The sequence below is a fragment of the Otolemur garnettii genome, unplaced genomic scaffold (assembly GCF_000181295.1).
Source record: "Otolemur garnettii isolate 467f Iridium unplaced genomic scaffold, OtoGar3 scaffold00003, whole genome shotgun sequence".
Lineage (NCBI taxonomy): Eukaryota > Metazoa > Chordata > Mammalia > Primates > Galagidae > Otolemur > Otolemur garnettii.
The window spans coordinates 46,210,642-46,222,978 of record NW_003852398.1 but is presented as its reverse complement, the minus strand read 5'-3'; the positions used below and the strand labels follow the sequence as shown (position 1 = coordinate 46,222,978).

The window sequence follows — 12,337 nt, the reverse complement described above, 5'->3', positions numbered from 1 at the left end:
AGACACAGGTGGTATTACATCTTTAGAAAACGATTTGGTAATATATGATCAGACCGTTAAGAATTTACATACATTTTGCCTTACTGATTGATTTCAACAGAAATTTATCCTCAGAAAGCAATCAAAGATACGTGAACGTTAATATGAAGATATCCTTCAAAGTATCACTTATACCAGTCAAAGTTTTGATATTCTTTATCAAGTCTAAGAATGAGGGCAAGGGTACTTAAAATAAAACTAAGTTAGACTGTGAAGCTGTTTTTTAAAGTGCTATTTTGAAGAAAATCATAGGACCTAGAAAAATATACTTTGTATAATATTAAGTTTAAAAAAAAAGCAAAACATCAAATTGTATAAATATAATGAGCATCTAATTTTTTTAAAAAGGAGAATAAGAATATGTATGCCTTCACAGCCACATCTAATTCTGGGTTGGGCCACCAGGGTATGGTGAGGGAAGGAAGATTAGGGAAAGGGGGTCGAAAAGAAGTGAACTTGAATTTCAGAAGGATGAATGAACACAGCTCGGTTTCTCAGAATTTTATGTGGGTCCATACATGTCATCCCATTTAAACTGGTTGTTTTCCCATCTGAAACTCCCACAAAGAAATACACTATCTCTTTTAAACACCTCAAAGCAGATTCTTGAAATTTCTAGATTCGTGACACTTTTAGTGTTTCAGTAATTTTTTTCATGGTACTCTTGGTTCAAAACAAATACATAAACCTTCATTTATTTACTAGTTGAAGCAAATTAATAAATATTTAGATTTAATAAATTAGTAAAAAATAATATGTATAAATCAAAAGGAAAAAATATTTCATTTTCAAATGACCACATTCATTTACAAGGAAGGTATAAACTGGGCATGGCACAATCCTTCCCTAGCTTAATCCCATGTTCCATGATGATTTTTGGCTGTACTTGCTTTTTCTTACAACAACCACCCCAAACTCCATTTTGTAAAGAGATGGCATCATTAAAAGGAAGGTATACTAAGCTCCCTTGAAACTAGGAATTACCTTGAGCTGGTAATTTGTGAGTGGTGACCAACAGGTGTAAGTGGGTTTCCCTTGAAAAAACTTAATATATCCTATGAGACTCCTGGCAACTCACTGAGGTATCCCAAGTTTGGGGACCCAAGTTCCAGAGTATTCTGGACCCCCTGTGGTTCTTATAGTGTTCTAACTTGCACAATAGATTTGTGTATACTTGTAGGAATTGCTGTCTTTCATGGGTTCTTACTGTCTCCTAGCATTCTCATAATTACATAATATTGAATTGGTATTGAATTGAGGAGATAGCCTATGCGTTTTAGACCTACTTAGAATCAGATTATTGATATATTCATAATTTTTACCTATTGAATGAGTTAATAGCTAAGTAAAGTTTAAAATTACATCAAGCTACAGATTTAAATATGCTATAAGGCATTTTTTATTTTGCATGTTATTAGTTGTAACTATAGAGAAGATGATTAGATATAAAATGTTATAGTTAAATATTATATTCCGTGGTGTTAAATATTTTAATTGCATGTAACAGCTCTTATAGATAATATTAAATGCTTCCACTCATCCTGGTCATTGTTTTATAGGAAAAAATGGAAATGACAGGGACATTTAAACTACAGAAGTATCAACTGGTAGAAGATGGATTTAATCCACTGAAGATTTCTGATCCGCTGTACCTCTTGGATAATGTGGGAAAGTCTTACGTTCCATTGACCAAGGAACTTTATGATCAAATAATGTTAGGAGAGATTAAACTTTAAGTTTTGTATGTATGGGATTTTCAGATGCTTTCCTAGGAAGAGTGAAAGGAGAATATGTTATTTTTCTTTTTTTTTTAAAGTTTTTGGCCAGGGCTGGGTTTGAACCCACCACCTCTGGCATATGGGGCATGCGCCCTACTCCTTTGAGCCACAGGCGCTGCCCAGGAATATGCTATTTTTCGTTATGAAATGAGGAAAGGCAACTAACATGAATTAAGCATCTCCTATATTTCTTTAACATGCAAGAGAATTTCTTGATTTGAATAAAACTTTAATTTGTTTTAATTGACATAAATGCTAATTGATTATTACTTTTACCCATTTGGGGATTCTGTGCATGACTATTTGCCTTAGTGTTAAGGATTTTAAATAATGAGTAAGTGGCTAAGAGACAATCAGTAAAAAATGCATTTCCTAATATGTGACATTTCTAGTTTTGAATAAATGGTTAACTTTTACTGAAATATTATTTTTATGTGTTACATCTTATAACTCAATAAAATAATCTTCCTTCATACATGGATTGAGTTTTCGTTCTGATGCTTCTTGCTGTAAACTTCCAAAGGAACTGACTCAGTGCATGCCCCTCATAGCTCCTCTATTTTAAATTCACACTAAGATGGCAGAAGAAATTTAAGAACGTGAAAACAATAGAGCAGGAAAATTGGTAAGCTCAAAGCATTTAGGAATTTGCGGGAGAGATATACATGGGGTCAAATTGGTGATACAAACCAATAGAGCTGCTGAAACTGCTGGTACCACAGGGAAATAATAGATTAGACCAGCACCCTGGAGTGATGTTATCAGGAAGATCAAAGTCAGAAAGGGCTGTGAATTTGAACAGTTTGTGAGTGGTTAGCTGGGAAATTTATGAGGAGGAAGTGTAATGAGCACAAGTGTATTTATCTCAAGTTGGAAACAGCAGGCTCCAGTGTTTCCTTGGAGGTAGAAACACACAAAAGACTCTTTTAATAAGGTGAAGTATCTTTGTGGGAGGGCGTTATGAAGCTGAAGGGAGAAGGGGATGGGAGCCCAGTAAGAAGCTCCTGTGTCCATGAAACCAGCTCACCTACCACCGGAAGGAAAGGTTCTCCTTGCTTTCTGTTGTCTCTCACGCTAAAGAGCTTACTTAGGTTGGAGCAGAAGTGTAGGGAATTTATCTTTAATATAGTTGGGAAATCACATGCTATAAAGTTAAAACATCCCTTAAATGTGAAGTCAGGCTCATGGCCTGTAATCCCAGCTCTGTGAGAGGCTGAGGCAGAAGAAGTGCCTGAGCCCCAGAGTTAAAGATCAGGGCAAGGAAGTGAGACCCCTGTCTCTACAAAGAAATTTTTAAAAATTAGCTGAGTGTTGGGGTATGCCCTGTAGTCCAGCTACTCCGGAGGCTGCGGCGGGAGGATCAGGAGAGCCTGGGGATGCATGGATACGTGAGGTGTGACTATGACACTGCACTCCAGCCTGTGGGACAAGCACGACTCCTCCCCCAGCACACTCCTCCCCTCTTCCAGCTGCCTCCCCAGAGTGCCCCGCAGGAGCAGCCACTTGGTGCCACCCGGCAGAGCCTGCCCAGAGGTGCAGAGTGGCCTACTGTCTGGGCCCAGCAGCAGTAGCTCAAGACTCCCTTTGCTGACCCTGACCCCTCTTACCTGCCAGCTGACCAAGCAGCTGCCACAGCCCCTGGAGTGGAGCTCAGTGGCTCTGTGGCTGGCTTGGTGGCACCAGACCCAGAGGCCTTCCCGGATAAGCATTTAGAATGTAAGGATTACAGCTCCCAGCATGGGGCAGCACACTCCTTGACAGTGAGAGCCATATGTCTGGACTGCATCTCAGCTTCACAGACGACCTGGGCATCAAAGCGTGTGTGAGAGAGTTGTGGACACGCACATGCAGCCAGGCCACCGTGAAGATGACCTCAGAGTTCAACAAGCTCATAGCTGATCTCTGGATGGGTGCTTGGGTTTCTTTGACAACCACCATGTGCAGTCTCCTCGTGACAAGGGGAGGCCTCTGCCAGCCCTGCCTCTGCCAGGCTGCCTGCACACCTGCTGCTAAGCTTCTTCAATGAGCAGGACTCTCTGCCCTTTGGTCTGTGCCCACAGGTGGCCAGTATCACCCTCCACCCTGAGCACATGCTCTCTGGGTCCTCATGGCTCACTTTTCTCTCCAAACAACGAGGCTGAGGAAGCTGTGGGTCCTGAGAAGGGGCAGCTCCATAGTCCTGCTCTCACACGATGTTTTGTCTTTGACACTAAACAAATATTTTGTTTGAGGTTTTGGCGGTGTTGATTGTTTGTGTTAAACTGCTTGGAAGCGGTAGTTTGGTGAGCTGTGGTTTTCATGCCCTGTCCCTGCCCTCACCACTTTGAGTAGGGTGTTTCATTCTTCTACAGCTTATGTAGAGTGTAAGTGGCCCAGGTAGGAGAGTGGAGGCACCTGTCCAGGAGCCACACAGGACCCTTATGTCTAATGTTTGGCTTCAGGTAAGCTTTGAGTTAATAGAAATAATCCAATGGACACAGCACTCAGTTGTAGGTAACATTCCCTGTCCATCTCTGTTCATATGAAAAGCTTGGTTCTTTTTCTACTCTCAAACATTGTTATTCAGACAAAGCATTGACATTATGGTAAGAAAGAAAAAAAAGAAAATATACATATATCCTAAAACAGGTAAATCTAAGCCTGTGAGATAAAGGAGTATCTGTGTTAAGTTGCACAAAACCAAACTCCATCATGGGCAAAGTGAAGCCCTTCGACGGTGACCTTTTGGGTGACCCGTGCGTATCTGTTCACTGTGTGTACACCCTGGGCCCTGTTTTCTGGTGCAGATTCTCTGAGTGGGAGTCATTCTGCTAACATGAACCACACATCTGGAGGACAGATGGCCCTCCAAGGTAATTTATTGTGTGCATTTACTGTTTACTGAACAAATGTCTCGTGTACTCAGGTGTATCTGGCAGCAATTTCATGGCAGTTCCCTGTGTTTGCCAGAGATACTGTGCTCAAAATACAGGTTTTTCCCAATTCATCACTGCAATTTTCACATTGCTCCATTAGCACTGGGAGGCCTGGGTTCTGCTCCCTGTGAATGGGAATGTGCTCCGAACCTGTCTGCCTTCCTCGGCTGCCCCAGCCCTCAGTCACCGCTCTCAGCAGTGTCCACAATCCTTTGGGTCAGAAGGCAAAGACAGAATTTCAGACAGAAGTCAGCTGGGATCTTCAGTTCACAGCTTGGACTGGCTGTGGCCCAGAGGTTAGTTCTGTCCAGAATTGCTGAGAGGAGGCTCTGGCAGACACCACAGATACTGCAGGGCCTACCTCCCAATACCTGAATCCAACGAGTACAAGCAAGCCTGTTTGTGGCCAGAGTTGGCTGAAGTTTTTAAAATCCCAAATAACTCACTGAAGTGTCTGTAAGACAAGTGTTACCCAAATGAATCCTCTTGGTTAACTGAGCAAATGGGTGAATTCTGACCCTCTCAACTTTTTTTCCCCAGTTAGAGTGGGGAGCTGTTCCAAGTGCTGTCAATTCACTGTAGCATTACACCCTAAAGGTACAAGAAGACAAACACCCCCTCCCCTTACCCAGACCTGCAAAGCTGGGCGGGACTCCCAAGTCACAGTGTGGCCCCTGCTCAGAGATAGTCAAGAATTTGGTGCTATAGCTGGAAAAGTTGCAAACACTCACACGTTCCTGCGTGGGACACATTGCCATTTGTCAGTTATTGTAAATACATGTGTGTTAAGCAGTAAGATTCAGCTAGTCAGACTCCTCAGTGACACATTTCCTATGTTGTGATTGTTTTGAAGACAGAGTGGCTCTAACTAACCACTGGGAAGAGCCCAAACCGTCCAGGGATGGCAGATCATGCCTATAACCCCACCACTTACAGAGGCGGGGGTGGGGAATCACTGGAACCCAGGAGCTTGGTATCAGCCTGGCAAGTAGCAAGGGTCTGACTTAAAAAAAAAAAAGGCACAAATACAAATTGATCCCCCGAAAATAAAAACAAACAAACAAAAACCCGTTGGAGATTGGATGACAATAGTGAATTAAGCATGCATGCATCATTCCCTTACCCCTACTGCGTCTGCTAAATCCACTGCAACAGAAAATAAAATGTTATAGATAGTACAATCCATATAAAAATGAGGGATGGGCAGGGGGGAAAATTGTGACATGAGTGGATGAAACACTGTGAGAAATTAGTGGAAAATAGAAAACAGATGACATGAAGTTATCAAAGAACCCACGGAGGAAGGAGAAACCAAAACATCAAGCATGCAGTTGAAAGTTACTTCAAAAGAAAAAGGAATTCTACCCACAGTAACACATAGAAAGATCCAGATGGGGAGTCTGTGTAATTGTCAGGATACCTAATTATAGTACATACAGACCATGAGTTTACTTGCCTTTTCCTATAGAAAACTTCCATCAACAGACAAAATAATTCATGACATAAAAGTAAAAACTGGAAAATAACACATCATACATTTAAAGGCTTCTTTAAGGCAAAAGAGAGTAAGGATTAAAGTTTCTAAAGAGCTAGAAACCAGAAGAAAATAACTAGAAACTAGGTAAAAATAGTTGCCACATCTGTACTATATAAAGAACACTTACAAATAAAACAATGCAAAGGGAAAATAATTCGAATGGTAAAATTAGGAGAAAAGGGAAACAGTAGAAAATCTGGAACTAAACATGTGACAAGTGCTACAGAAGATATTTAATTTTATTGGTGAAGAAAATTAAAAATAATGACATCTGGTTCTTCCCATTAGGCAGTCATCATGCATGTTAATAATAGCTAAGTTTGGCTAGCCAGGATATGGAAAAATTTTAAATACTCAGTAATTCTATTGAGAACATGAATCATGATAGCTATTTTGGAAAATAACACAGCAGCATTTATTAAAATGTTAAATGTATATACCATTCATCATGGCATTCTGCCTTCAGACAACATGTAATACCTCTCATACATTATATACATGGGCAGAGAACATCTTAAGCAGTGGGTTTGTATATTTTTAATAGGAAAATATTTTGGAAAGCACTTACCTATCAAAAAGAAAAAAAAAATGTCCATACTGCCTTACAGTAGAATATTATGTGATCATAAAAAAGACAGGCCAGGCTTGGTGCCTGTAGCTCAGTGGTTAGGGCGCTGGTCACATGCACTGGGGCTGGTGGGTTTGAAACTGGCCAGGGCCTGCTAAAAACAATGACAACAGTAACAAAAAAAATAGTCGGGTATTGTGGCAGGCACCTGTAGTCCCAGCTACTTGGGAGGCTGAGGCAAGAGAATGGCTTAAGCCCAAGAGTTGGAGGTTGCTGTGAGCTATGACTCCATAGTACTCTACCAAGGGTGACATAGTGGGACTCTGTCTCAAAAATAAAGAAATAAATAAATGAATAAATAAAAGATGGGCCAATATATATACTGACATATAGAGCCATACTATAAAGTAAAAAATGCATATTGCTTAATAATTTATACAATATGATATATTTATGTAAAATGTCCATAAAACTACTTCTTTTGTACACATGTGTGCATATATAGACATAGAAATTGTCTGAAACATTCCACCACACTAACATCAGTTTTTAGCTCTGGTGAGGAAAGTTGTTTCAGGCCTTGTGAAAGGCATGGACTTGTAAGGGACAGAGGGAAGATGCTAGAACATGAATGAGAATTTTACCCCTGACTTCCTATACTTCAGCAATATTTTCACCATAAAAATATTCATATCATCTAATTAATTTAAAAGTAATGAATGTATGAGAAGAAAAACTGATTTAATATCTATCATCAGTCTATAAAGTTTTTTCCACCACCAACTTATATAACTTCTACAGTAAAAAGAAATCTTTATATTAAAAGAATTAGAATAAAATGCTTTTTAAAGATGGGAAAAATGAACAATGTTTGCACTGTAAATATTACTTTGTTACTATTATAATAAGCAAACCTAAAAAAATAGTACAGAAGTTAATTGCAAGGATATATCAATCAACTAGGGCCAACCATGATAAAAAGCAAGAGTTATGGTATTAACTTTTTACAAGGTAGAATCCAAAGGAGAAGTTTAAAAAAAATATATATATATATATTAAAATATCAAAAATTTCAGAATTGAAGCATTTGATTGAAAAGAGAAAGAGAATTACACTATATGAATAAAAACATTTTAGAAAAATATTTAAACAAAAATATTATTATAACTATATATCTTAATATATCTATATATGTCCCTGCGTATAGGAGAGAGCAATGGAACATAACTTAGCTATTAGTATCTAATGATTTTTTTTTCAAATCTCCATGAAATAATCACCAGAATTTATTAAATACTACGCAACAAAGTATATCTTAATAAATTAAATATATCTATAGAGGCTCATGCTCTGTTGATAATATAATAAAAACTTTAAGTAATAAAAGAATGCTTCAATGTATATATATTTAACACCTGGACATTCAGAAATATTAGATCTACACTACTATGAAAATTAAAATTATACTTTATAAATAAATAACTTATTATTTAACTACTTATTATTAGATGTTAAAAATTAAAATAACTTCTTATTTAGCTAGTAAGTGATTATTAGATGTTCAATAATATTTATAGAATAAATAATTAAAATAACTTATTAGTAAGTGACCGTAATGGTCCTAGATGAACAAAATAATAATAATTAGTGACCACAGTATTCCTAGATAGATGAACAAAATAATAATAATAGTAAAGTATCCACAGTTGCATAGCTTATATTTCAGACAGACCTAAGAAATAAGCAGTTGTGCAATTTAGCCAATAAATTGTAAGATAACTTCAAATAGTTTTCCACTTAATAATGAAATCAAAACAAGGTGATTAATAAAATGTAAGTCGTGGGTTATTTCAGTATTACATAGTTTTGCCAGAAAAGACCTCTCTGAGGGAGTGAGTTGAACTTTAAATAATTGGGGAAAATGTGAAAACTTACTGGTATGAAATACTGGAGAACAGGCCTACGGCAACCAGACCCATCAAGAAGTGAGTGGCAGCCTTCTAGAAAGAAGAGAGAGAGGTAGTCTTCAATTCGTATGGATGATTTTTTCCTGTATCTTGGAGTGATGTTTGATGGCTCATGTATGAGGCAGACTTCGAGTAGCCCAGTCAAGGCTAAAAGATCTGATCTGACATTTGGGCTGTAGCCTGAGAAATAATTTACAGCTTTACAGTAATTGCAGTCACTGTAATTGCCTGTGAAAACAAAATTAAAAACAAAGTAAACACTTTTCAGAGGAGCATAACGGAATCGAAGGCCAACACATAACATAACACACACCATGTTTGGAATATAATTCAAAATTACTAGATATGCAAACAAAAAGGAAAACATCCTTTCTGGATGGAGACTGAGATAACCCATATGCTGGAGTTAGCTGAAAGGATATTTAAAGTAGTTATTATAACAAATGCTTTTTGTCAATGAAAAGATTAGAAGTCTCCTGAAAAAAAAAATACTAGATAGAAAAATTAATCAAGTGGAAATTCTAGAACTGAAAAATATAATACCTGAAATGTAAAAATGCACATGTTGAACTAGCCAGGAGAATGGAGGTGAAACGGGACTGAGTGAATACAATTGAAGGTAGAGCAATAGAAATTATCCAACTTAAAATGAGGAAATTTGAAAACTGAACTAAAATGAACAAAATTGCATGGATCTTTGGGAAAAGTGTGATATTGGACTCCAAGTAGACATAACAGAATAGGGAAGATCGTTTATTTAGAAAAAAAAGAAGTCCAAAATTTCCCCAATTTGACAAAAGACACACATTTTCAGTGTGCAAAAATTCAGGTTTATGGACAGAATGTTTATGCCATCTAAAAATGTGTATGTTGAAACACTAACCCCCCAGGTGATGGTATTAAAAGATGGGTCTTTGAAAGCGACTTAGATTTAGATGAGGTCATGGGAGTAGAGGCTGCAAGGTTGGGTTAGTGTTCTCAGGAGAAGAGGAAGGGCTTGCTTATGTGTGCATGCACCTGCTTCCCCACTCTCTTTCCTGACACACAGCATAATTAAAATTAAAAACATGTAACAAACACCACACCAAGGCAAATTATGATTAAACTTCTGGCAAGTAAAGATAAAAATAAAATTCTTGAAAGCAGACAGGAAAAAATTACACAAGAGAACAACAGTTTGAAATACGTCTGACTTCTCATCAAAACTATGAAAGCCAGAAGAAGGTGGAACCATGGGAATGTTAAATAAACAAACAACCGTCAAGCCAGAATTCTAGATGCAGCAAAAATATCCTTCAAGAAAAAGAAGTAGAAAAATGGCAGTTTCAAATAAGTCCCCTCTAAAAGAATGTGTAGCTAAAATTCCTGTCTAAAGAATTTTAGGAGATTAATTAAAGGAGATTCTCTAGACCAAAGAACAATAATGCCAGATGGAAACTCATATGGTCAGGAAAAAATAAGATATTTTAAACGGTAAATATGTGGGCAAATATAAAAGATGGTTTTCTTTCTCTGATTTTAGAAAGGCATTAACTGTTTAATGCAAAGTTTACAAAATTACTTTGTGGTTTTATGCTTAATGCGGGTGAAATACAATTGACAACTATGGCATAAAAAATGGGAAAGATAACGAAAAATAACAATACTAAGCATTGGAAAACCAATCTTAAAACTCATTACTAATCGGGAAACTGCAACTTAAAATAAGGATGAGATATCTGTCTCTGACAGTGGGAAATTTATAAGAAACAGGACTCTGAGAGGCATTGTTGGTGGAAGGGTAAGTGAATGCAACTTTCCAGAGGACAGTGTCTATCAGAATATAAAACGTAACTATGACTCAGCAATTCTATTTATAGAAGTAAAAAAATTCCTCTTGATAGCGAGCCAGGATTTATGCTGAAGTGTATTCAGTTCAGGACAGCATTATTAATAATATGGAATGGAGACAAATATAGAAAAAAACGATTATTGATAGAATCCATACTTTGTTATGCTCTGCAGTGATTACAAGAGTAACTGACATGTTGGTATTTACTAACATTAAATAACACCCACATTATATCACTAAGAAACAGGAGTACAAAGGGTGTTTATTATTTATTTGTTTAAAAGACATTGATAAACAGAAATGCTTGGGAAGACAATTTTAAATAATTTTATTTAGTTAAATAATAAACTAAGAAGCATAAGGCTGGATTGGGTAGGGTTTTTACTTTTGACTCTCTACCCCTTATATTATTTGAATTTAAAAATTTCTACATCATGTTTATACTTTGAGGTGCCTGTCACATCTTGTCAGCTTTCACCAATGAGGCCAATGAGGCAGAAGGGCTGGGAGTGAGCAGGTTTCTCAGTCAACACACCTGACCTTGTGAACAGTGATGGCTCCACCTCTCTCATCAAAGCACATCGTTAAGTCTTTATTATCTTAATCCTCAGCGTCCAGCAACACACAAATGCCTCTCCAGACTAGTGTGCATAACAATCATTTGAGCGACTTTTAAAATGCAGCTTTCCCATCTCTAAAAAATAGAATAGCTGAGGCTTGCTTGAGCCCAAGTGTTGGAGGTTGCTGTGAGCTATGACACCACAGCACTCTACCCAGGGCAACAGCTTGAGACTCTGTCTCAAAAATAAATAAAAAATAAAAATAAAATGCAGATTCCTGGGTGCTACCCAGATCTATCAAATCAGGAACTCTAAGTGTCTTAGGATTCTGAACTCAGGCTGTGTATAATATCTTGTTTCCTTATTCTCCTACTCTGTCTCCACCACCCAGACTTTCTTCTGGGCCCTCTTGGAGCTCCAGATCTAAGTTTACCACATTCCCTGTAAATGACCAGCGTCTTGCCAAACCCATTCTTCCAACCATTTGCCTTATTAGAAACCTGGCTCTCTGGTGGCACCTGTGGCTCAGAGGAGTGGGGCACCAGCCTCAAATACATGAGGTGGTTCAAACCCAGCCCCCAGCCAAACACTGCAAAAAAAAAAAAAAGAGAGAAAAGAAAAGAAAAAAGAAACCTGGCTCTCCCTGGAGGGTGCCATTTTATTTTGGTTTATGAAAGTGGAGGTTTTAACTCTCGTATACCCTATATGCTGTGATAATAGTGGTTCCCTGTACCTCTTGGTCCCTTCTAGGCTGTTATGCATTCTGCTCTCAGAGGCCCTGCCATCTTGGTTTAACCTCTCCACCTCCTGGTCCTCCCACCCCATGTTCTGATGATTTCACTAAAGGGTTCACAGCTTTCTTTCTGCCCAAGTCGTGTCATCAGTCAATACCAAGCTCCAGCCAACCATCTCAATTTTTCTCCCCTGACTATACACACATACTTTTCCAGTCTTCCAATCTTCCATTCCCCACCTGCTCCACTACATTCAGCGGACGGCTTTCTTTGTGTTTGAGAATCTATTAGTGGTCAGATGAGAATACCTTTATCTTCACAGTATCCTAAATAATTTAGATATATGCTAGTTATTTTCCTTCTTTTTGTTATCAAAAGCCATTTTTATAATACATGTTTCAGAGCGTC

General features: G+C 37.9%; 1 protein-coding gene across 1 annotated transcript in view; it reads left to right on the top strand.

Moving 5' to 3' along the window:
- Nucleotides 1-1,784, top strand: part of SLC27A6 (solute carrier family 27 member 6) — a 45,716-nt gene extending 43,932 nt beyond the window's left edge. The window contains exon 10 of the mRNA XM_003782225.1: nucleotides 1,599-1,784. Coding sequence (XP_003782273.1) covers nucleotides 1,599-1,775 — 177 coding nt within the window. The 3' untranslated portion in view covers nucleotides 1,776-1,784. The remainder of the gene's footprint in view (nucleotides 1-1,598) is intronic.
- The last annotated feature ends 10,553 nt before the right edge of the window (nucleotides 1,785-12,337 follow it).